Source organism: Narcine bancroftii, chromosome 6, assembly GCF_036971445.1.
Source record: "Narcine bancroftii isolate sNarBan1 chromosome 6, sNarBan1.hap1, whole genome shotgun sequence".
Taxonomy (NCBI): Eukaryota; Metazoa; Chordata; class Chondrichthyes; order Torpediniformes; family Narcinidae; genus Narcine; species Narcine bancroftii.
In genome coordinates this window covers 89,901,087-89,926,242 of record NC_091474.1, presented here as the reverse complement: position 1 = coordinate 89,926,242, position 25,156 = coordinate 89,901,087, and the positions used below count along the sequence as shown (strand labels likewise).

Here is a 25,156-nt window from a genome sequence, read left to right as displayed (position 1 = left end):
CATTGAAGTAGTAGAGGTGACCTCTGTAAACTTATTTAAGACAAAGTTGGATAGATTTTTACATAGTAGGGGAATTAAGGGGTATGGGGAGAAACAGGCACATGGAGATGAGCCTATCATCAGATCATCAATGATTACATTGTAGGGCAGAGCAGGCTCAATGGGCCGGATGGCCTAATCCTTTCCTGTTTCTTATATTGTATACAGCAACCAATTCTGTCCTGAATAAAGCACTGGAATGGATGAAGTATTGTTTGAGCATCCAACAGAATTTACCAGCAGTGCACCTTCACTTTGAGGGAGGCATACTTTTCATTTAAACTGGGCAAATATGAGGTCATATGCACAAAGGAAATTAGTGTGCACAAAAGGTTAGTTACCTAAAATAACGTAGTAATTAATAATTGTACCAACTGAAAATAATCTCTTAGCACAAGTATTCAGTGTGCACATATTTTTGTCACAGGAAATAAATTTGCACAGCATAAAATTTTGGTGCACACTGACTACTAAAAATTGGAGGGCACTTTGCTAAAGTCTTTACACCTTTCTTAATAAATCTACCAATTTGTCTTCCAGGACATCCGTGCTGCTTCACCCACTGTGTATGTCAGACTTCCCTGCGACTTCAGGCATCGCAATGGCTGCTGCCCAGTGTCAACGGTCCTGCTACTCAGTGCATCCAGGCAGGAGTTCCACAAATTCTCATTCCTCCCCACTCGCCATCAAAGTAAATGTCCTACCTTGGCTTTGGGCCTGCAGATTTACTGTTGTTCTTGGTTAAGTGCTTGACCCTAGGATTTTTAGCCCCGCCATTTAATCACGAGGTGATCCATTCTCCCACTCAGCTCTACTGCCCCTGCCTTCTCCCTTAACCTTTGGTGCCCTGGCTAATCAAGAACCTATCAATCCCTGCCAATGATCTGGCCTCCGTAACCGCCTGTGGCAACAAATTCCACAGGTTTACCATCCTCCAACTCGAGAAATTCCTATGGATTTCTATTCTTACCAGACACCCTTCAATCCTGAAGTTGCGCCCACTAGTCCAAGAATCTGCCACCATGGGGAACAACCTTTTAAACATCTACTCTGCTCACGTACTTTCAACAGTCAAAATGTTTCAATGAGATTCTTTCTCCCCTCTTCGTTCTCACAAATTGCTACAAATACAGGCCAAGAGCTGTCAAATGCTCTTCTGCTTGTGCAAATATTGTGATCACTAGCATACAGTATGTGTTGAATTGTACGTGTCACGGAACATGATCAGAAGAGGTGAATGCCGGTTTGGCAGCAAGACTGTGGGAAGCACGGCGTGAGGGAGTGGGAGGAGAAAAGGGTAAAACGTTCTGCATGTCAGGCAAACACAAATTCTTTCATTTGATCGCAAAACAAAGGCATTTTCTTTGTGACCAAGAACTAGCCAAAACTGAGGATGTGCTGGCATTGTATTACTGATTAAAACAATAATTTAATTTAGAAGCAATTAATGCTTTCAAGTGAAAGACAGGATACAGCTTTAATTTATACTCAAACTGCAATGAATGAGATTAGTGAAGGTAAAATGATCTAAACAAACACAGAAAACCAGGTCACGAGCGTAAGGAAACTCGATTGCATGATTGCAATCTAAGCAGAGGCTGGTGTTGTATAATGGCCAACAATTCAGGCCGCATGGTTCGCACAACGTGCCAGCGATCAGGGTTTGAATCCAGCACTGTCTGTAAGGAGTTTACACGTTCTCCCCATGCCTATGTGGTGTTCCCCCGGGGGCTCCGGTTTCCTCCCACCCTTCAAAACGTACCGGGGTGGTAGGTCAATTGGGTGTAATTGGGCTTGTGGGCCGGATACTGTTACTGTGCTGTATGTCTGTGTGGTTAAATATGCTTCACATGTGTGGCTTTCAGAGATGACATGGATTCTCTTTCTCATCCTTTATTGGAAAAAGACAGGAAAAGAGGGGAGAATTGTGGATGATTCAATTCTTTCTTATCCCCCGTTTGGCTGGAGAAGTTACAACCCCATCAGTCAGAGAACTAGTTTCATCTACAACATGTCTGTGTTCACAAACCATGGGGGATTTCTGCTGATAGTATACATCATGGGAGAGAGTCTTAACAAGACAAACGATTATCTCACATCATCTGTTTTGTAATATTCCCCGAATCAGGATTGCCATCCAAAGACAATAACTGTGGTAAAGTTATTCAAAGCAGATAAGAAAATAGCAACTATGGAAAACAAAAGACATTGCAAGGCTTTTGGAAAGAAATTCACAAAATGACTGTTAAACTGCTGTGCAACAACTATGATCCAGCCTGCTCAATATGACGCATAAAATCTGGTGCATGATAATCTCAGTGGGAATGAACTTTGAAATGAGAAGTAGAACAATAAAAGAGGTTGAGGAAGAGAATTTAGGTCCAGAGAGGTGATGGCCAGAACTTCGAGAAGATGATATGAGATGATTTTATCTACTATTTCAACAGAGTACAAAATTACATTAATCTTGCATTATGCAATTCAACATTTATCTCTCTGTATAATCATCCATTTTATATATTGTTCAAGATTCTCTCCTTAAGATGAAGCACACGCTTTCACACACAGGTGCACTTGCATGTCCACACATGCATGCAAAAAGACAGTGAAGGATAATTTTTATCACCAAGGTTGCAGATAAATGTTATTTGCTCTCAGTTTGGTCCATCATTGCTTCACAAGACCACGGAGTTTTGGCAGTTAGAAGCGCAAATTACATGGAAGGGTTACCATGGGGACGCACCCCTCCAATGACACAGGTGGAGAAGATATCAGTCATGAGGTCAGAGCAGGCTAGTTGAATCCCTGCTTGTGATTTAGACTGAACAAGGTATTGCATGAAGAAAACCAGCATGATTCAGGCGCTTGAGCACCTTCCGTGACTCACCGTCAGTTTGGCTGATCTGCATCTCAACTCTGAAAACGTCAGCAAGCCAATAAAGGCAAAGTGGAAGCAGCAGTGGCAGGAAATAGTGAAGGGCAGGGGAGGTCAGTGAGAGGTTTCGCAGACTGGCATAAGCGAGAAGGGAAGACGACAGCAAAGAAATGGATCAAAGTTCAATCCACAGGACCATAAGAATGGCAAAGAAAATCACTGGAGTCTCCCTACCCTGCCCCACCATCAACATGCACAAAATCATCGAGGATGCCTTCCAACCCCACACACAGCATCTTTCAGCTGCCCCTGTCAAGAAAGAGATGATGCAGGAGTCTCAGAGCCAGCACCACCAGGCTGAGGAACAGCTTCTTCCCACGGGCAGTGAGAATGTTGAACGACCAAAGGAACGGCTCACACTGACCATCCGAGACTTTCATATTCACTAAACAATATTCATTTATTTGTGTATAGGAATCCTTGTCCTGTCTTGGCCTTGTTTGTCTGTCTATGCGTTTTGCACTGAGGACCTGAAAACTCGGTTTCATCGGATGACAATAAACGTGATTTGACTCTACCTATGGGCCTGCTGGAACACATGCCTGCATGGACAGTAGAAGCAAATCCAATAATGGCATTCAAGAAGAATTTGTATAAAGTAATGGGAAAAATTTCAAGTGCACAGCAAAAGGGCAGGGTGCAAGTACTCATGGACTCATTCAGCACAGAGCAGGTCCTTCAACCCAATGTGTGTATGCTGACCATCAAGTAACCATTCATATTAATCCCATTTACCTGGACTTGGCAATTTTAATGACTGTCCAGATGTTTCCAAAACCTTGAGAGGGTGATTGCCTCCACAACCTTCTCCTGTGGTTTTCTGAAGGGCTGGCATAGGAACGTTGGCCTCTTTTGGTGGTTTACCATTCAGTCATTCTGCAGCTAAGCAGAGCAAAGGCTGGACTGCCACATGTACCAACAGGTGTTCTACTAGATGGCATAGCAACGTCAGGAGAAGCCAGCTTAGTCAGCCACACCAGGGCAGGTTCCCAATCCTCTGCCACCTTCATCACAGTAAGTGCTCCCGAAACCAATCACTATTTATTGTTATGAACAAATCACGAAATTCATTGTTTTGTGGCAACGTCACAGTGCAAACATTGATTAAAAACCACCTTACCAAATAAATAAAAATAGTGCAAGAGAAAGAAAAAGACAAAGTAAGGCAGTGTTTATGGTTCATTGGTCATTCAAGAATCTGATGGCAGAGGGGAAGAAGCTGACCTTGTGTGGCTGAGTGCTCGTCTTCAGGCTCCTGTACCTTTTTCCCGATGGTAGCAGTGTGAAAAGGGCATGGCCTGGGTGGTGGGGGTACTTGAGGATAGAGGTTGCTTTCTGAAGATACCACCTCATAAAGATGTTGTTGATAGATTGAAGACTGGTGCCCTTGATGTTGCTGGCCCGGTTGACAACTCCCTGGAGTTCTTTCTTGTCCTGAGTGGTGGCACTTCCATACCAGACAGAGATGCAACCAGCCAGAAGTCAAATTAGCAGAGGAAGTAAGCAAAATCTACTCTGCCTTAATGGAGTCATAAACTTCCCAGCTCATGCGTCTTTTACGTATGGTTAGCAGCCCCTGAGCATCCCATTTTCAGACAAGACGCCATCTCGGTACAACATTGCGCCACTATCGACACCAGAGTGATATTCAAGTTCAATGTTAATATCAGAGACATACATGGCACCACATACAACCCTGAGATTCTTATTTCTTGAGGGCTGTACAGAATTTCTACTTATTGATAACTGTAAACTGTACTCAAGGAGAAAGAAATGTATACAAAAGAGAGAAATATAAACAAACTTTTCAATAGAGAAAAAAGATAAATATTTAGCAGTAAATAATGAGCAAAGTAAGACTCCTTAAATGAGTCCCTGATTAAGTTCGTCATTGAGGAGTCTGTTGGTGGAGGGGGAGCAGCTGTTCCTAAACCCAGGGGTGTGAGTCTTGTGGCACCTACACCTCTTTCCTGATGGCAGCAGTATACTTCAGCAGGGTGAATGAAGGTGGGATTTAATTTCCTTTGTGTGTTGCTCATCTTGTATAGTTCATGTAATCTGGTCTACTGACCTATACCATTTACCTTTTTCTTTCATTTGCCTAGTTTAATTTAATTCGTCTGATGTGAGAAATCCCCTTCTTCAGTTATCATTCTCTGCGACTCAGACTAAGTTCTTCCTCATATACTTTGATGAAGGACTCAGGTGCAAAACATTGGTTATGGATCTTTATCTTTGTTCTAAAAAGTACAGTTTGTCCTGCTGAGTTTCTCCACCAGTGTATTTTTATTTCCATCACTGCGACTACAGACTTTCATGTTTCACTCCCAACTTCTTTCTCAGTTCTGATGAAGGGACCCAGACCTGAAAACATAACGGTTTCTCTTTTGTACCTGCTGATTTTTTTTCTTGTGCTTTCAACAGCCCCTAATAGTCTGAATCATGTTGAGGAACTTTGGGGGACATCCGATGCGCTCTAGTATTTGCCAAAGCCCTTTCCTGCTCACGGTGTCAAAGGCTTTGGTGAGGTCAACAAAGGTGATGTAGAGTCCTTTGTTTTGTTCTCTGCACTTTTCTTGGAGCTGTCTGAGGGCAAAGACCATGTCAGTAGTTCCTCTGTTTGCGCGAAAGCCGCACTGTGATTCTGGGAGAATATTCTCGGCGACACTAGGTATTATTCTATTTAGTAGAATCCTAGTGAAGATTTTGCCTGCAATGGAGAGCAACGTGATTCCCCTGTAGTTTGAGCAGTCTGATTTCTCGCCTTTGTTTTTGTACAGGGTGATGATGGTGGCATCACGAAGATCCTGAGGCAGTTTTCCTTGGTCCCAACAAAGCTTGAAAAACTCATGCAGTTTGGCATGCAGAGTTTTGCCGCCAGCCTTCCAGACCTCTGGGGGGATTCCATCCCTGCACAAAAACCAACAAGGTCGGGTCAGATACAGCAATGAGCTCTCTGAACCCTTCTCCATTAACAATGGCGTGAAGCAAGGCTGTGTTCTCGCACCAACCCTCTTTTCAATCTTCTTCAGCATGATGCTGAACCAAGCCATGAAAGACCCCAACAATGAAGACGCTGTTTACATCTGGTACCGCACGGATGGCAGTCTCTTCAATCTGAGGCGCCTGCAAGCTCACACCAAGACACAAGAGAAACTTGTCCGTGAACTACTCTTTGCAGACGATGCCGCTTTTGTTGCCCATTCAGAGCCAGCTCTTCGGCGCTTGACGTCCTGCTTTGCGGAAACTGCCAAAATGATTGGCCTGGAAGTCAGCCTGAAGAAAACTGAGGTCCTCCATCAGCCAGCTCCCCACCATGACCACATCTCCATCGGGCACACAAAACTCAAAACAGTCAACCAGTTTACCTATCTCGGCTGCACCATTTCATCAGATGCAAGGATCGACAATGAGATAGACAACAGACTCGCCAAGGCAAATAGCGCCTTTGGAAGACTACTCAAAAGAGTCTGGAAAAACAACCAACTGAAAAACCTCACAAAGATAAGCGTATACAGAGCCGTTGTCATACCCACACTCCTGTTCTGCTCCGAATCATGGGTCCTCTACCGGCACCACCTACGGCTCCTAGAACGCTTCCACCAGCGTTGTCTCCGCTCCATCCTCAGCATCCATTGGAGCGCTTTCATCCCTAACGTCGAAGTACTCGAGATGGCAGAGGTCGACAGCATCGAATCCACGCTGCTGAAGATCCAGCTGCGCTGGATGGGTCACGTCTCCAGAATGGAGGACCATCGCCTTCCCAAGATCTTGTTATATGGCGAGCTCTCCACTGGCCACCGTGACAGAGGTGCACCAAAGAAAAGGTACAAGGACTGCCTAAAGAAATCTCTTGGTGCCTGCCACATTGACCACCGCCAGTGGGCTGATAACGCCTCAAACCGTGCATCTTGGCGCCTCAGAGTTTGGCGGGCAGCAACCTCCTTTGAAGAAGACCGCAGAGCCCACCTCACTGACAAAAGGCAAAGGAGGAAAAACCCAACACCCAACCTCAACCAACCAATTTTCCCCTGCAACCGCTGCAACCGTGTCTGCCTGTCCCGCATCGGACTTGTCAGCCACAAACGAGCCTGCAGCTGACGTGGACTTTTTACCCCCTCCATAAATCTTCGTCCGCGAAGCCAAGCCAAAGAAGAAAGAAGAATAGTCTGAATATGCCTGAGATTGTCTAATCTCAGAAGTCAAGCAGGATCAGGACTGGTCAGTACTTGGAGGGGACACCAGGTGCTGTAGGTTTCTGTGAGGGGAGTTGGGCAAAGTCATGATTCTCTGTTTGCCTTATGGCAGACAAAAGTTGAAGAATTTCATACATGTTACATTCTAAATGTAGTATTATGTGACAGTAATGGAACTTTATCATTATCATTTCAAATTTTCACCATATGCAGTTTTCTTTTTATTGTCATTCTCTTTCTTTGACATTTACGCATGAGGACTCCTGGACTACTCGGCAAGTTTTCTCACTCTGTGCGATGGGCTTAAGTAACCTTGGACCATGCAGAACCAACCAGGGATCTCTCCGCCCTCGCATCCATCCAGGTGAGACATGGTTTTATATGGGCCTCGTCCAACCTCAGCTACTGTATTTGGTGCCTTGAGACCAAACTCAGACTGGGCAACTGTTTCTTGGACCACTTGCACTTTGGCCATTCTGGAACTCTCTGTTGCCAGCCATCTTAATTCCCACAAGGGCGTGACTGTCCTTGGCCTCATCCAGTGACAGGCTGAGACAAAACGTAAACTTGAGGAACAGCACATCATATTCCTCTTGGATCACCTTAAACCCAAAGGCGTGAACATAGGATTTTCTCACCTCTATGTGGTGCCACCATTTCCATCTTAAAACACAAGAAGTAGGAACAGGAGCTGGCCCATCAAACCTTCCTGGCCCATCAAACCTCCCCTGCCATTCCATAAGATATTGGTTGATCTGATGATCAGCTCATTTCCATCTACCTGCCTTTTCCCCATATCGCTTAATTCCCCTACTATGTAAAACTCCAACCAACCTTATTTTAAGTATAATTACTGAGGTCACCTCCACTGCTTCAATGGGCAGCAAATTCCACAGATTCACTGCCCTCTGGGAAAAGCAGTTCCTCCTCATCTCCGTCCTAAATCTACTACATTGAGGCTTTGACCCCTAACTCTAGTCTCCCCCACCAGTGAAAACAACTATCTTAACTTTGTTTTTCATAATTTTATACATTTCCATAAGATCACCTCTCATTTTTTGAAATTCCATTGAGTAGTCCCAGACGACTCAATCTTTCCTCATAGGCTAACCTCCTCCTCATCTTTTCTTTATCTATTCTTGTTCTTTATTTTCTCTCACTTATCCCCTCCCCCCACCTTTCCTAATGGTCTCTTCCTCTCCTATCTCTACACCTCTCCCACCTTCTTCTCTCCAAATCCTATAATTTCTTGGCTTCTCCCGAGCCCTTCTGCTCTTTTCCCCTTGTTTATATTCTTAATCTCCCTACTTTAGTCTAAATAAAGGTTTGCAACCCGAAACATTGATGGACTTTTTCCATCCATAAAGCTGCCTGGCCCACTGAGTACCTCCAGCTTCTCTATGTTCACCCTGAGACACCCCCATCTGCAGTCTTTGTGTTTCTCTGTGAACATAATTCCCAAGGGGCACGTGTCTCAACTTCACGGTGATTTTTCACTTACTTTTTCTATTGCAAGGTGGGAATTCAAGCTTTTCCCCTGGAGTACTTCTGGAGCAGTGAAGGTGTGGACGTCCCCATCAGAGGCATTGCTTCTGAAGGACAACTCACCACTTGCTGACAGCAACAATGACCAAGGACAGATAATGTAACTGAAGGGCGTGCCTGAAAAGGTGAAAAATAAAGACAGCAATTAAATCCCTTTTTAATGAAGTCATGCACCAACATTAAGCAACAAGGCTGATCAACAGTTGGTTCAGATCTGCGGATTTAGTTAAGGAAATGGAATAACATGCAGTGGACAGCGAGGAAGGCTTTCAAAGATTGCAGAGGGATCTGGACCAGCTGGTAAAATGGACTGAAAAAATGGCCAATGGAATTTCATGCAGACAAATGTGAGGTGTTACATTTTGGAATAACAAACCAAGGTAAATGGTAGGGCACTGAGGAGTGTAGAAGAACAGAAGAATCTGGGAATACAGATGCATGGTTCCCTGCAAGTAGCATCACAGATAGGATTGTAAAGGGAACTTTTGGTATATTGGCCTTCATAAATTAAAATATTGAGTACAGGATTTGGGATATTATGGTATACAAGACATTGCTGAGGACAAATTTGGACTATTATGTGCAGTTTTGATCTCCTAACTACAGCAAAGAAATTAATAAAATTGAAAGAGTGCAGAGATGATTTACTAGGATGTTTTCCATGTGATGTCATGTATGTACTTGCACAATAAATATGAACTTTGATCTTGCTTGCATATGCATGGGATTTACCGGCCCATGCCCAAATGTTGTCCAGATCTTGCTGCAGGCATGGCCTCTTTCAGTTACTGAATGGTTGCAAATGGAATTGAACCTTTTTCTGATCATCGGCCGACGTCCTGGGTTTGCAATGGAAGCCCATTAACGTGGCAGAGAAACCTGGTTGTGCCTGGGGCACTGACCGAAGGAAGATCTACAGGCATGTCAACATGTGGTGATAGATGGCCACAACAATCTTCCTTCAGAACAGAACATGGAACAGTGCACCACAGGAACAGACCCTCCAGCCCAGAAGATCTGCGCCCAATGTGATACCAAATTACATCTCTACTGCTTGCACATGATACATTCCCTGCATAGTCATGTGTCTATCTGTAAGCCACTTAATCCCCAACTACCTCTGGCAGCCCGTTCTAGGCACGGGCTGGAAACCCGAAAAAAAAAACCTAACTTGCCACTCTCATCTTCCTTTGATTGAGATGAGTTGTGGTCTCCTAACTACAAGAAGGACATCAATAAGATTGAAAGCACGCAGAGGAGATTTACAAGGATGCTGCCAGAACCTGAAGAACGGAGTTGCAGGGAAAGGTTAAATAGGCTTGGTCTTTAATTCCCTGGAAGGCAGAAGACTGTGGGGACACGGTTGGTGTAGCGGTAAGTTCAACACCATTACAGCACCAGCGATCAGGACCGGGGTTCAAATCCCGCGCTGTCTGCAAGTAGTTTATATGTTCTCCCTGTGCAAGTGTGGGTTTTCCCCAGGGGCTCCGGTTTCCTCCCACCATTTGAAATGCACCTGGGGTTGTAAGTCAATTGGGTGTAATTGGACAAAACGGGCTCATGGGCTGAAATGGCCTTGAAAAAAAAACAAAGGGAGATTTGATAGTGTACAAATTTATATTGGGTACAGATGAAGTAAATACTTACAGGCTTTTTTCCATTGCGGTGAGTTGAGATAAAAACTAGAGGACATGGATTAAGGATAAAAGGGGAATGGTTTATAGGGAGCATTTGGGAGAATCTCTTCACATAAATACTGGTGGGAGATGCCAACTGAACTGGTAAATGCAGGCTCAGTCTTTTGACATTGAAGAAAATTTTGGACAGGTAGATGGGAGGGGTATGGAGGGATATGGTCCGTGTGCAGGATGGTGGAACAAGGTGGCACAGACTAGATGGCTGAAATGTCTGTTTCTGTGCTATCGTGTTTTATGGTTCTATGTCTCAGAGAGGAGATTTGGTGTAAATTTTGCACTTTATGGAAATTATTCAGATTATTTGGATGAACAATTTCAGCAGCTCTCGGACATCAAAGGTTTAGTTCTACAGAATGTAGCCCTCTTTGTGTAGAGTTGGTGACAGAGGGTTAGATGGGCGCATATCCCAGCATCAGCTGTGGGAATACGCAACGGTTAACACTGGCAGATCGCAAGAAATAAGCAATAATGAGTTCGCTTTATAATCTGGATCTACAAATCTCTGGTGAGACCACAGTTGGAATATTCACCTCATTTTTGGAAGGATGTGGAAGCCATGGAGAGAGTGTAGAAGAGATTCACCAGGATATTGCCTGGATTGAAAAATTTGAAATGAGGCAAGGTTAGCGGAGTCGGAGCAAAGAAGGATGAGAGGATAGAGGTCTACAAGATTATGGAAGGCATAGAGACGGTCGACAGCCAGTGCCTGTTTCCCAGGGCAGGAATAGCAAACACTGGAAGACATATGATCAAAGTGAAGAGAGGGATGTTTAGGGGAGACATCAAGGATAAGATTTCTTTTTCTTTTTTAAAAGAGTTGTGGGTGCCTAGAATACCTTGCCAGGGATAGTGGTGGAGGCTGAAACATTGGGGGCATTTAAGAGACTCTTAGACAGGTAGTTGGATGGAAGAATATTTTTGGGGTAGAGAGGGTTTAGTACCTCTTTTTTTTAAAAAAATATGGTTTGGCCAACACTGTTGTGCTGTACTGTTCTATGTTCTATCTTCTCACAGGTTAAAGTAGCTTCTACCTCTTCATTATCAATAATGACCACAGCAAAAGCTTTTCAGTGACTTAACTTTGTTCAATGTGGCTGACACTGAATCGTCAGCAAGTACTTTGCTAACAAAAGCCAAGCAGGTTCTAAACGCGAAGGCCATGACAGAGCCATTTAAAACTAAAATGAGCCTTGCAGCTGCTGAGATGTTGTATCGAGACTGACAGCATGGAAACAGGCCATTCGGTTCACCACATCAGTGCTGACCATCAAGTACCCATTTACATATCCTAAACTACCCCAGCACAGTACCGGCTCTTCAGCCCACTATGTTTCGCAAACCTATAAATACCTACCCCAAGAAAAAATGAAACCCTCCCTATGTCACAACCCTCTACTTTTCTTTTGTCCATGTGCCAGTCTAAGAGTGTCTTAACACCCAATATAATTCCATTTTCCACCACCCCCACTGGCAAGACATTCTAGGTACCCAAAACTCTATAGAAAAATTACCCTGATGTCTCCCCTAAACTTTCCTCCCTTCACTTTATCCATTCTCCCCACATTCCCATCAACTGCCCCCAGAATTATCTGCTCACTGACACTCTTCTACAGTGATTTTCCACTCACATCCCACCTTACGTAATCTCTACGCCATCGGTGCTCTGTGTTTAGTAAGGGATTGCTTAAGGTGGGATGTAAGTGGAAAGAGCAAGGTTTGAAAACCACTGTTTTAACTGTACCCCATCGACTCATTATAACCATATAACTGTTTACGGCTATGCATGGTTTCATAACTCCAAAGGAAATGGGCCAATGACAATTTTTCTCAAGCAAAATATTTCAGTAACAATTGGGTCCAGAGCAGTGATTATTGACCTTCCACTCACATCCCACTTTTAAGCAATCCCTTACTAATCACAGAGAACCGAAGGCACAGGGATTACTTAAAGTGGGATGTGAGTGGAAAGGAAAAGGTTGAAAACCACTTTCTACTGGTTCTTTATGATGACCTTTGAATGTTCCAGCAATCTCATAAGCATAAACATGCACTCACTAAATTTTGAGTGAGGTAATTGAGCCAACACATCCTGGTATTGATAGGAAGGTCTGGTGAGACAAGTGGGACCAGTTTAAGATTTGTGTCAATGGATAGTTGGCACCAACTGACTGGCCTTTTTCTGTGCTGTTTCACAGCTCCTGGCATTAACCTCCAGGTCAACTTGTCACCACATTTCAGTGGGTGTCTGCAGGGTCTCCTGGCCCCCTGTAGACACAGGGCATACCCCTGCTTCCCCTCACATCAAAGGCTAACTGCAACACTCTAGAACTTCCACGTGGCATCATTCTTCTGGTCAACTTTTGCTCCCTCCCCCTTTTTCTTACTCCTCTCCCAACACGTGGAAGGATGAGGTAAAACCTGACAAATTACTCTCAGCTCCTTGCCCCGATGCCATCTCCAGCCACAGGTGTACACCTGCCCCAAGAGATCGGCTGGCTTAAAGCAGTACAAGGTTACTTTAAAAAGAGTCAACCTCCTGCTTAGGTATACACCAATGCAACTGAACATCATACTGACTGAGCACTATGGTCTTCATAAACATCTGGTAAAATTTCACTGCCCATTTGCAGGTTAATTCCTCTTCACAATGAATTTACTGCTTGACAATATACATCATACATGTGCATTGCAACTCGTGCGCTGCAGCCAAATAGATATTTGTGAAGAAATGCTGTAATAATAAACTTACTGAATTACATCAAAAGAGACAATAAACATATCAAATAGATAGGTAATTTGTACTTCTGTTCCAAGCTCAAGCCACATTTGGTGTTGAACAAGACCGATCAGGAGAGAGTTCATTTCCAACAAGAAACCAGCTCAGCAAGTCTCCCCAGTGCCCCAATAGAGAGCTTCCCATCCAGTATTCAGATACCATTTCCACACTGGCTTCAATGCACAGGCACAGAAAGCAATTCATGGATTCAGAGAAAAGGCGAGGGCTTCTAATAAACCATCCTCTGACTGTCTCTGTTGAATTTATTTAGTTGTTTGGAGTTGTTGTCAGTATAACTCAGCAAGATTATTTGTGGGGCCTGAGCCAGCACCCTTGGGAAAGGTGGTGAATTGGATGACACACATTTTCAGCAGTAAGTTCCGACCAGAGAAGGAGCAGTGTTAGATCTACTGTTGGCAAATGGGATGGGTCAAGTGACGGAGGTTAGTGTTGGCGAGCACTTCGGGTCCAGTGATCATAATGCCATCAGCTTCAATGTCATTATGGAAAGAGAGAAATCAGGGCCAAGGATTGAGGTTTTTGATTGGGGAAAAGCTAGATTTGAGGAGATGCGAAAGGACTTGCAGGGTGTGCATTGGGACAATTTGTTTTATGGGCAGGATGTAGTAGAGAGATGGAAGTCTTTTAAAGATCAGATTTTGAGAGTGCAAAAGCTTTATGTTCCTGTTAGGTTAAAAGGAGGGGCAAAAGGTTTGAGAGAGCCGTGGTTTTCAAGGAATATTGGAAACTTGGTTCGAAGAAAAAGGGAGGCGTACATTAGATATAAGAAGCATGGAGTTAAGGAGATGTTTGAAAGATACATTGAATGTAAGAGGAATCTTAAGAGAGGAATTAGGAAAGCTAAAAGAAGGTACGAGAAAACTATGGCAAGCAGGGTGAAAACTAATCCAAAAGAGTTCTACAAATATGTTAATGGTAAGAGGAAAGCTAGAGACAAAATTGGTCCCTTAGAAAATCAGAGCGGAAAACTGTGTGTGGAGCCTAGAGAAATGGGGGAGATATTGAACAGTTTCTTTTCTTCGGTATTCACTAAGGAGAAGGATATTGGGAGGTGTGAGATAAAAAAAGCAAATTGGGTAAATATGGGGAATATAGAGATTACAAAAGGTGTAGTTTTAAGGCTTTTGAAGAATATAAAGGTGGATAAGTCTCCGGGACCAGACGGGATCTTCCCCAGGACATGGAGAGAAGTGAGGGAGGAAATAGCAGAGGCTTTGGCGGTAATTTTCCAAATGTCATTAGATATGGGGATAGTGCCGGAGGATTGGCGCATTGCGCATGTGGTTCCGTTATTTAAAAAGGGTTCAAGGAGGAAGCCTGGCAACTATCGGCCTGTAAGTTTGACGTCTGTGGTAGGTAAATTAATGGAGAAAATTCTTAGAGATAGTACTTATAAACATCTGGATAGACAGGGTCTGATCAGGAGCACTCAACATGGATTTGTGGGAGGAAGGTCATGTTTGACCAATCTGATTGAATTTTTTGAAGAGGTGACTAGGAATGTGGATGAGGGTAGCGCAGTGGATGTTGTCTATATGGACTTCAGTAAGGCCTTCGATAAGGTACCACATGGAAGGTTAGTTAGGAAGGTGCAGTCTTTAGGTATAAATTTTAAGATAGTCAAATGGATTGAACATTGGCTGAGAGGGAGAGGCCAGAGAGTGGTAGTGGATAATTGTCTGTCAGTTTGGAGGCCGGTGACCAGTGGTGTGCCTCAAGGATCTGTATTGGGCCCATTGTTGTTCGTTATATACATTAATGATCTAGATGATGGGGTGGTGAATTGGATTAGTAAATATGCAGACGATACTAAGATGGGTGGAATAGTGGATAATGAAGAAGGTTTTCAAGGATTGCAGAGGGATTTGGGCTGCTTAGAAAAGTGGGCTGAAAAATGGCAGATGGAATTTAATGCTGATAAGTGTGAGGTGCTTCATTTTGGTAAGAAGAATCAGAATAGGACATACGTGGTAAATGGGAGAGCATTGAGGAATACAGAAGAGCAGAAAGATTTAGGAGTAACGGTACATCGTTCCCTGAAGGTAGAAACTCACGTGAATAGGGTGGTGAAGAAGGCTTTTAGTATGCTGGCCTTTATCAATCATTGCATGGAATATAGGAGTTGGGAGGTGATGTTGAGATTGTATAAGACGTTGGTGCGGCCTAATTTGGAGTTCTGTGTGCAGTTCTGGTCGCCTAATTATAGGAAGGATATAAACAGAGTGGAGAGAGTGCAGAGAAGGTTTACCAGAATGTTACCTGGGTTTAAGCATCTAGAGTATAGGGAGAGATTGGACAGATTAGGTCTTTATTCTTTGGAGCGTAGAAGGTTGAGAGGGGATTTGATAGAAGTATTTAAGATTATGAAAGGGATAGACAGAGTGGATGTGGATAGACTATTTCCGTTAAGAGGAGGAAAGATTAAAACAAGAGGACATGAGTTAAGAATTAAGGGGCAGAGGTTTAGAGGTAACATGAGGGGGAACTTCTTTACTCAGAGAGTGGTAGCCGTGTGGAATGAGCTTCCGGGAGAAATAGTGGCGGCGGAGTCAATTGTATTATTTAAGAAAAGTTTGGACAGGTATATGGATGAGAAGAAGATGGAGGGTTATGGGCATTGTGCAGGAAGGTGGGACTAGAAAGGGGTGTTTGGTTCGGTGCGGACTAGAAGGGCCTAATGGCCTGTTTCCGTGCTGTAATTGTTATGTTAGAAGGGAGTGCTGGGACGGCCCGTTGTAAAATCCAGAGGTTGCCTGTCCTGCCTCCAACATGGGGAAATTCAGTAGACGTCAGGAAAGGGACCCAATCCCCCTTTCTCATGGTTATGTGCACCTTGTGTAAAACCAGCTCAGGGGAAGCTTGTATTGCTGGGACGGAGTGGTGGGTTGGTGGGGGAGAGGACGGGGGGCAGTGGGGGAAAAGGAACACTCAGCACCTGATCTTTGGCACTGTGACCAGGACCTGCGAATGGGAATATGAGCTCAGATGGTCAAGGTGAACTCCTGCTCACCACAGGTAGATGTGGAAGACATTGCGATGCCTGATCTCCAACACAATCCTCCCTTGATCACAACCTGGATAATATTCAGTGACTTCCTGCCCATTCCACTCTATACAATTCTGGTCATCCTTTTCTACTCTGGATACAAGCAACATACCCTCCAGAATTTCCGGCTTGTTCAGGAAACTATCGGTGTGGCATTCTGCAGATCACGTTACCAGTTTGAAATGGTGGTCAGGGTCACCTTACTTTACTGTGTTTAGCTGACATGGAGGAACAGAAAGATGCCCCTTTATTGTTCACAGAGGATTCAAAGAATTGAAGAACAGAGAACAGAAATCTTGAAATGCCTTCAGTGCAAAATCTGTCAACAATACAAGGCCTTGAAATCCTTTGGGGACTGAAACCCCATGCAATGTTTGAATCTCTTGTAGACTCGAATGACATTCTGTGACTTGTACAATAATGCCTTCAAGATGCATTTCAGTACAGATAAATGACTTTATTCTTTATTCTATAGGAGCTTGACCTAGAATGAGTGGTAATTTCACAAACGCTACTGTATTGGTTGCAGATTTACCACTTTCAAGCATCAGAAGGCTGTCTTATTGCAGCAGATTTTCTAGATATGATTCAGTTCCCATGCTTTCAGTTATAAGACCAGCCATATTTGTCCCTGGGTATGTGGCGGTGATTAAATACACCAAGAATTTGGTTGAATTGTTTCTATTCAATTTAATATCATAGTCTTTTGCGGAACGAGTGTAAGATTTTACATCAGGTATTGTAATGGAAACGAGCAGAGGCAAATGGTCTTGTCCAATACTCTAAACTAACATTATTACTACTATGGATCGGAGGCAACCCTCTCTCCCTGCCCATTCATGTGATCTATCACTGTCTGAAGAGGGTGCACAAAATCATTGAAGACCCCTCCCACCCTGCACACAGCAGTTTTAGCTGCTCCCGTTGTGGGAGGAGTTACGGGAATATCAGAGCCAGCACCACCAGGCTGAGGAACAGCTTCTTCCCACCGGCAGTGAGAATGTTGAACAACCAAAGGAACTCCTCACCCTGACCATCCGAAACTCTCAGATTTACGAAACAGTATTTATTTATTTGTATATATGAATCTTTGTCCTGCATATGTATTGTTTGCCTATACATGTGCTACATCTGGTTGTAAGTCTGCGTGTTTTGCACCGAAGACCGGAGAACATTGTTTTGTCAGGTTGTACTTATGCAATCAGACGATAATAAAATTGACTTGAACTGATACATCAGTCCATTGTAGTAGGAAACACAAGAGCTAATAATAATATTACAATAACCTGTGTCCAGAACTAATCTGACTGATCGACCTTAATCAGGGGAAGACTTTGTGGGATCGACCTGTCTCATTCACATTGAATTAGTCAGTTGCAGTCAGGAGGGTCACATACAAGTAACAAACATGGCCAAAGGAAAAAGCTTTGACCCAGATTCTCATCCAATGACCCTTTCCAGAAACATCCACTTGCAGAAGTAAAATTAGGATGAAGGTGGTGAAACATGGAATAACTGGCATATTGACTCTTTTCCTCCCTTTTGCTGGGCATTACCAACTCCTGTAGGGCGGCACAGTTGAAATAGCAGTTAGCGCAAAGCCTTTACAGCGCCAGCAATCGGGACTGAATCGGGGTTCAAATCCCTCACTGCCTGCAAGTTCCCCCTTTGTTCAATGTGGGTTTTCTCAGGGGGCTCTGGTTTCCTCCCACCCTTTAAAAATGTACCAGGGGTGTAGGTTAATGAAGTATAAATTGGGTGGCACAGATAAGTAAGGCCAAATTAGCCTCTGACAGATCTGTATGTCTTGATAAAAAATGATATTTCAGATTTGCACCATCCACAGTATGATTCCTTTGATTTATCTTGATTTTAGAGAGCACCAATCACAGAACTCTCAAAAATAGTTTACACTCAATGGGTGCAGGAAGGTTTATTCACTATTTAAAGGGAGAAGTTAATATACCATGTTTCAACTGCCTCCTTGTTGTATAATAACTGGTCATTTTTAACCCATGCAACTGCTTTAAATTCAATCCCAACTTTCTGTAATGAAAGCCTCAACCACACACACTTACTAAAATACACAACTGCTCCCATGAATACCTGATGATGTCACCGGCCGTTCAGGAGTTGGGGTTTCCACAAGGATTCCCACAGACAACAGCATAGTAAGGCAGTTACAGTCTGTCAAACTTTTTTTTTCTGTGAGCATTCTAACTGGGCAGCTCTTGGTCATTTGCCTGATCTCTGGCCTGGTTTTGGGAAGTCACTCAACTCTGACATCCAAAGCCAACAAAGGTATAACCAATATGGTCTTCAAACAGCAGCTGTTATTGAATGATCCCATGCCATTGAACACCTTTCCAATGTCGGCCCTATCAAATTCCTTCAATAGTTCACACACCCATATAAGGTGACCTCTTCGTCTTCATGGTTAAATAACCCTCAGCCTTTTACGACACCTACATCTTAATATCATGCTTTTTTTTTTTGCACTTTCTTACGATGCATTTCACTTTTAGAAGTTGGACAATAGTTCCTCGTATAGCTGGCACAAATGATTCATTGCCATTTCTGTTCTGTCAACTGTGTATTAAATTATGTATTGTTTTGAGTTCTGTGAATAATTGCCACAGTCCTTCTCTGCGTCAAGTAAGTGTGACTTGCATTAATGAGAGCACCCAGTTCCTCCCAGATTTTCCCCGAATGGTCCCATTAGTCTGGCTGCAAAGGCTGCTGTGATCAATATTAATTGCACGCTACTGAGAATCCAAGCAAGCACCAGGGTGCGAAAGAGTGTCCGACCCCAGAGTGGCCACTTACTCTTTTCCCATTTGCTGTAGTGTCCACTTAATTCAAGATTCCCTGATTGTTGTGTAATGAAGACAGTGCAATATCACACGGAATTAGCTTTGGTCGGCCGTAAGGCGGACAGATTTGCCGTCGGCAGAAAGCGCTTGAAGTGCCTCGTGGACACACATCTCCTCATTATTCATGAAGTCACAACAGCACTTCCTGTGAAGACTGAAGCAAGCAAGGCTACCATCATGTTAACCTTCTGCAGGAATCAATGGCGGCAGCTTCACCGTGTGTTGCATGGTTGCTGCAGAGAAATGGATCGGAGGTCAATCTGCAGGACCATAAGAGTGACAGAGAGGGTCTCCCCATTCCCCATCCCAATCGACGCCATCAACTGGGATAATTTTCTGAAGAGGACTCGAAAAGTCGTTAAGCACCCTGCACACAGCATCTTCCAGCGACTCCCATCGGGAAAGAGGTACAGGAACATTAGAGCCAGCACCACCAGGCTGAGGAATAGCTTCTTCCCACAGGCAGTGAGAATGCTGAATGACCAATGAACTGCTCGTACAATCCTTCTGAGACTCTACTATTCATTTATCAATCTTTATTTATTTTGATACGTGTACTGCATCTAAATCACTGGTAAATATGTGTTTGCATGTTTTACACCAAGGACTGAAGAACGCTGTTTCATCTATAACATAACTGAATAAGAATAAACTTAAACTTATTGAGTGGTGATGATCGATCTCACTCCTGTCCGCTTTCCCACTGCCACCTGTGATTCTTCCACGGACATTGGCAGAATCAACAATGAGGAAGTGCACAGGAGTGAGATAAAGCAGCTCACTGAGGGGTGTCACAACAACAACGTTGCTTAAACGTTAGCAAAAGTAAGGAATCGATTGTGGCCTTTGGGAAGCAGGAACACAAACCAGAGCTCACTGAGGAATCAACAGTAGACGAGTGTCCCTGCTCGTCAACATCTCTGAAGAGCTATCCTGGTGCCATCACTGGTGATGAAATCCTGAAGAAGGCGCGCCGGTCGCTCTATTTCGTTAGGAGTTTGAGGAGATTTGGTTTGTCACCAAATACTCTTGCAAAATTTCAACAGATGGAGAGCATTTTGACCAGTTGCATCACTGTCTGGCATGGAATTGCCAACGCACAGGACGGGAAACGGTTACAGAGGAGTTGTAAACTCTGCCAGCACCATCATGGGGAATAGTCTTCACTCCATTAAGGAAATATTTCAGAGGCAGTATGTCTAGAGAGCAGCATCCACCCTCAAGAACCCTCACCACCCAGGCTAGGCCCTTTTCACACTGCTACCATCGGGAAGGAGGCGCAGGAGCCTGAAGGCAGAGACCTAACTTTCCTTCCCCTCCATCAGATTTCTGAATCAACAATCGACACAACTTTACTTTTTTCCCCTCCTTTTTTAAAGCCTTGAATTTATGGAATTGTTTCTAGCAATTTTGCACCTGAAGTGCACAATCCTGCTGCCACAAACCAACCAGGCTCATGGCATGTTTACAACAATGAACCCAATTCAGATTCAGGATTTATTGTCATGAACAAGTCATGAAATTCAGTGTTTTGCAGCGGCGTCATAGTGCAAACGTACATATTATAGCCATCTTACAACTTTACTATAAAAAATAAAATAATAAATAACAATAATGGAACATGAAAAGTGAGGCAGTGTCTTTAGTTCATTGATTATTCAGGAATCTGATGGCAGCGGGGAAGAAGCTGTCCTTGTGCCGTTGAGAGCTCGTCTTTTGGCTCCTGTACCATTTCCCCAGTGGTAGCAGAGAGAAGAGGGCGTGGCCTGGGTGGTGGGGGCCTTTGAGGAGAGAGGCTGATTTTTTTAAGACACCGCCTCATGTGGATGTCCTCGATGGAGTGAAGTCTGGTGCCTGTGATGTTGAAGGCAAAGTTAACAACCCTCTAGAGTTTATTCTTGTCCTGAGAGTTGGCATCTCCAGACCAGGAAGTGATGCGACCAGGCAGAATGCTCTCTGCAGTACACTTGGAGATGTTTTCAAGAATCTTCGGTGACGTACAGAATCTCCTCAGACACCTCACAAAGTATAGCCACTGGTGAGCCTTCTTTGATTGCATCAATGGGGAGGCTCCATGACAGATCCTTGGACCTGTTGACACCCAAGAATTTGTAGTTCTTGACCTTCTCCTTACTGAGCCCATGATGTGGACTGGGTCATGTTCAGCAACATGTACATCAGGCTACTCTCATCGACTACAGTTCTGCTTTCTACATCACCATACCCTCAGTGCTGATGAACAAGCTCAAATTTCCAGGCGCCTGCACTTTCTTCTGCAACTAGATCCTGGACTCCTCATCAGAAGATCAAAGTCAGGACAAATAGGAAATACTGACAATTAACACAGGTGCACCCAGGGTCAGTGCCAGAATGAACATTAGAGGGGGGAGTTAGCTTGTTAGAAGGGAGCACAGCGCAATGCTCATAAACTCACTCAGTGGGTGGGGGCGCTGTTAACGTAGGTAAGAAGAGCGCTGCTTTTATGGCGTCAAGCATCACTAGAGGTAATGCCGGATGTTCAGATGCTGGCTGCCCGGTGACACATGTATGCAAGCGCTGATGTCTCCGGAATAAGTGGGTTGGCCATTTTCATTTTCAAATCGGCCATGGACAAAAGCAAGTTTAACTGGGTACCCTGACTACCTCTGAGGTAGGTCATGGACCTGGTTGGACCCTTTCAAACTGCCGTGTAACTGAGGCACTAAATGGGCAAATTGCCCGATTATCCCAATTTTACACGACAGTTTGAAAGGGCCTCATGTAAATACAGGCAGGAAGCCAAACAGCAATTTCAAAAGGAAATTACCTTCCTCTGCACTCTTCTGCAGGACCTCCGAAGCTTGGAACAATAGGGCCCAAATTTCATCATCTTCGATTGGGCCTCCTCTTGCCTCCAGAACTTCAGTCAGGGTCACATAAGTATTCATATCTGCCCTGAGCAACCCTGAAATGGAAAAAAAATTATCAGCACAAATAAAAATTACTTGTTACTTAAAAATCCAAGAATCTCAGGGCAGTAGAATTGGCATGTCATGCTTGGCCAAAGGGCCTATCTCAGGGTAGTAGGTCGACATTAAATCAGAACACCATTGTGGGCCTATTCTTAGGCAGCGTGCAGGTCTTCAAGGGCAATCAGATTATCCCGACACACTCTTGTAGTCCTGCAATTCCTTTCCAATATGTTATTCCATTTTTATTGTTAAAGTTGGCATTAATTCAGCTTCAACACTCTCAGAGAACAAGCTACCAGAGGAAGCAGTGGAGGTGGGTAAGAATTACGTCATTTGAATGATATTTATACACTTTATGGATAGGTTTAGAATAGTGATTTTCAAACTTTTTCTTTCCACTCACATACCATCATTGGTGCTCTGTGTGAAAAGGTTCCCCCAAATATTCCCCCTTCACCCTTAACCCATGTCCTCTGGTTTGTATCTCACCTACTCTCAGTGGAAAAAGCCTACCTACATTTACTCTGTCTACCCCCTCATAATTTTAAACTTTTTCTTTCCACTCATATACCACCTTAAGTAATTTCTGACTAATCGATGGCATAGGGATTACTTAAGATGGAATGTGACTGGAAAGAAAAAAAGTTTGAAAACCACTATAATTGGTTACACAGGCTATATATCACCCCTCAAAAATTAAAAGAATGGAACCCAACAATATTGGATAGATGATTTGGCTGTAAAAATAAAATTGGAACAACAATGCACACAATTTGGGCATGTGCAAACGTGAAAATTAAATCAGATATTAAATAAAGTCACAAAAAACAACATAACAAAAAATCCAGACATTTTTCTTTTAAAGAACGAGGTCTCAAATTGGATAGAGCACAAAAAAGATTCATTATGATAGCCTTAGCAGTAGCCAAAAAATGTATAATGTCAACTTGGAAAATAGAAGAGAGCCTGAAAATACAAGAATGGTACATGGAAATGAATAAGTGCATTCCATTGGAAAAAAATTACATATAATTTAAAAGACAAAGTTACATTGTTTGAACAAATCTGGGAACCATACATGGAACATAACAGAAAATGCCGGCCTCGGACCTCCACCTCCTAAAATAATAAGATGAGCACGATCAGATTTAATGTGTAAAAGTAGATGACATGTCTTTCTTTTTTGTTTTTCTTTTGTATGAAGATGTTGTTTTATTGTATTTTATATGTTTAATATTTATTGGTTTTGGAGGGAGGTGGGAAGGGGGGAGAAAAGAGAGAAAATGTCACTATGTATATTTAATGAGAATCATTTGTACATATTTTGGTTGATATGGTTCATAGTGCGATACATTAAAAATTACCAAAACAAAAACGCTGGTTTAGAAGGATTTGGACCAAATGCAGGCAAATGGGTCTAGCTTAGATGGACAACTTGGTCAGCATGGACTAGTTGGGCCAAATGGCCTGTTTCCAGCTGCAGACCTCTGCGACTCTTGCCTCATGTGTTTGATTACTATAGCCCGCAGCAGGAAGAGACACCTCTTCTCAGTTGGAAGGTGCAAGTAACGTCACTACTCTCACCGACCTTAACACGTTCGAGGCCAGAGGATGCACGTGTGCTGACTGAAACCTTGGACTCAGGCGTTAAACCAGCACAAGGATATGAATCATTTAGGCCCTCGGCATTTTACTGAGCAATGCAAACAAGCAGCAAGATGTTAACAAGTGAAATAATGAGAAACCAGAATCTTGTGCACAATGCCTTCGTCAAGGCCAGGATAAACACAGCTACCTCTGTGCAAGGATTCCACCATTGGTCTGAGGATTTACACTCCTGGAAACATCAGATCCCAGCTTTGGGAAGACGATTGGAAATTCAGTATTTGAAAGAAGCCTTTCGGCTCCACAAATCCCTTCCATCATTGATGTAGGTCATGGTCAATTTTCAGATGTTTGTAAAGAGATATGGGGTTAATGCAGACCCTGGGTGCTCTGGTTACCTCCCACATTCCAAAGACATATGAGGTTGGTAGATTAAATGGGTGCGTTTGGACTCATGGAACAGAAGTGCCTGTTATATCTCAAAATTAAAAATAAAATTGGAGCTGATGCAAAGCAGAGAGCTGTGAGGAAGTAGATGGTCTCCTCCTGCTTTGTTCGAATTCCACCCACCTCCCTTGGCTGCAAAGCTCCCAACAAAATGCCAAAATAAAAACCATCTGGGCAGAAGTAATTTTCATGACTTCTCGGAAAAATTTATTCATTTTAGTCCGGTCATGCAGAAAACCGTTTATGAGACAGCTGGTGGGCCTTAACAGTGTGCGCTGAAGGTTCAATTTTACATCTGTCAGAATTAGAATTTATACATTAATCAATTAAGCAGGCCTCTGCCTGAAGCTCCAAGAGTGAGCTACGAGCCTTGGCATCACGTGGGGACAAGGCTTTGCTCAGAGGCCAGATTCAAACACTGCTGCCCTTGCAATAGCACACCATCCACTCTCTTCATCACTCCACCGCCTTCTTTGACGCGCCATCTGCACTGGATCGGATTGTGTTATACTATTTTACAGCTGCTTTACATCTCAGTGTAAACCTCCTCTAAGCAGAGAAAGCTTCTGTTGCCAGCAATTATTGAAATTAATGTCAGTTCCTGTTTGATGCTAATTTTTCAGATTTCCAATCATTGATATTGATTCTCAACTTTAAATCACCAATGAATGGACCTGCTTGCTTCCAATCACTCAATTCCAGAGTCGTACAGTATAGGTATGAGCCCTATGGTTCAATCTTCAACCACCCATTTATACAAATCCAATTTAACTCTGCCCCACATTCCAAACTCATCCCCAATTCTACCACTTATACCCATGCACAAAAAATGTCCCCTCGGTCACTCCATCACTTTTGGTTTCATTCCCCTGCTGGGCTAGTTTTAACCTTCGTGAATAGCCCTTGCAAATCTCCCATCATGATACTGGTACCCCTTCAGTTTTGATGCAACCTGTCTTTCTTGTACGAGGCCACATTGCCCCATGAGATCCAAGGATCTGAATTTCTCCCTATCCTTTTCTTAC

General features: G+C 43.5%; 1 protein-coding gene across 1 annotated transcript in view; it reads right to left on the bottom strand.

Annotated features, from left to right (window-relative positions):
• Positions 1-25,156, bottom strand: part of LOC138736329 (FERM and PDZ domain-containing protein 2-like) — a 182,829-nt gene that overhangs the window by 134,968 nt on the left and 22,705 nt on the right. Inside the window, 2 exon segments of the mRNA XM_069885659.1 lie at positions 8,672-8,832; positions 21,935-22,072. Coding sequence (XP_069741760.1) covers positions 8,672-8,832; positions 21,935-22,055 — 282 coding nt within the window. The 5' untranslated portion in view covers positions 22,056-22,072.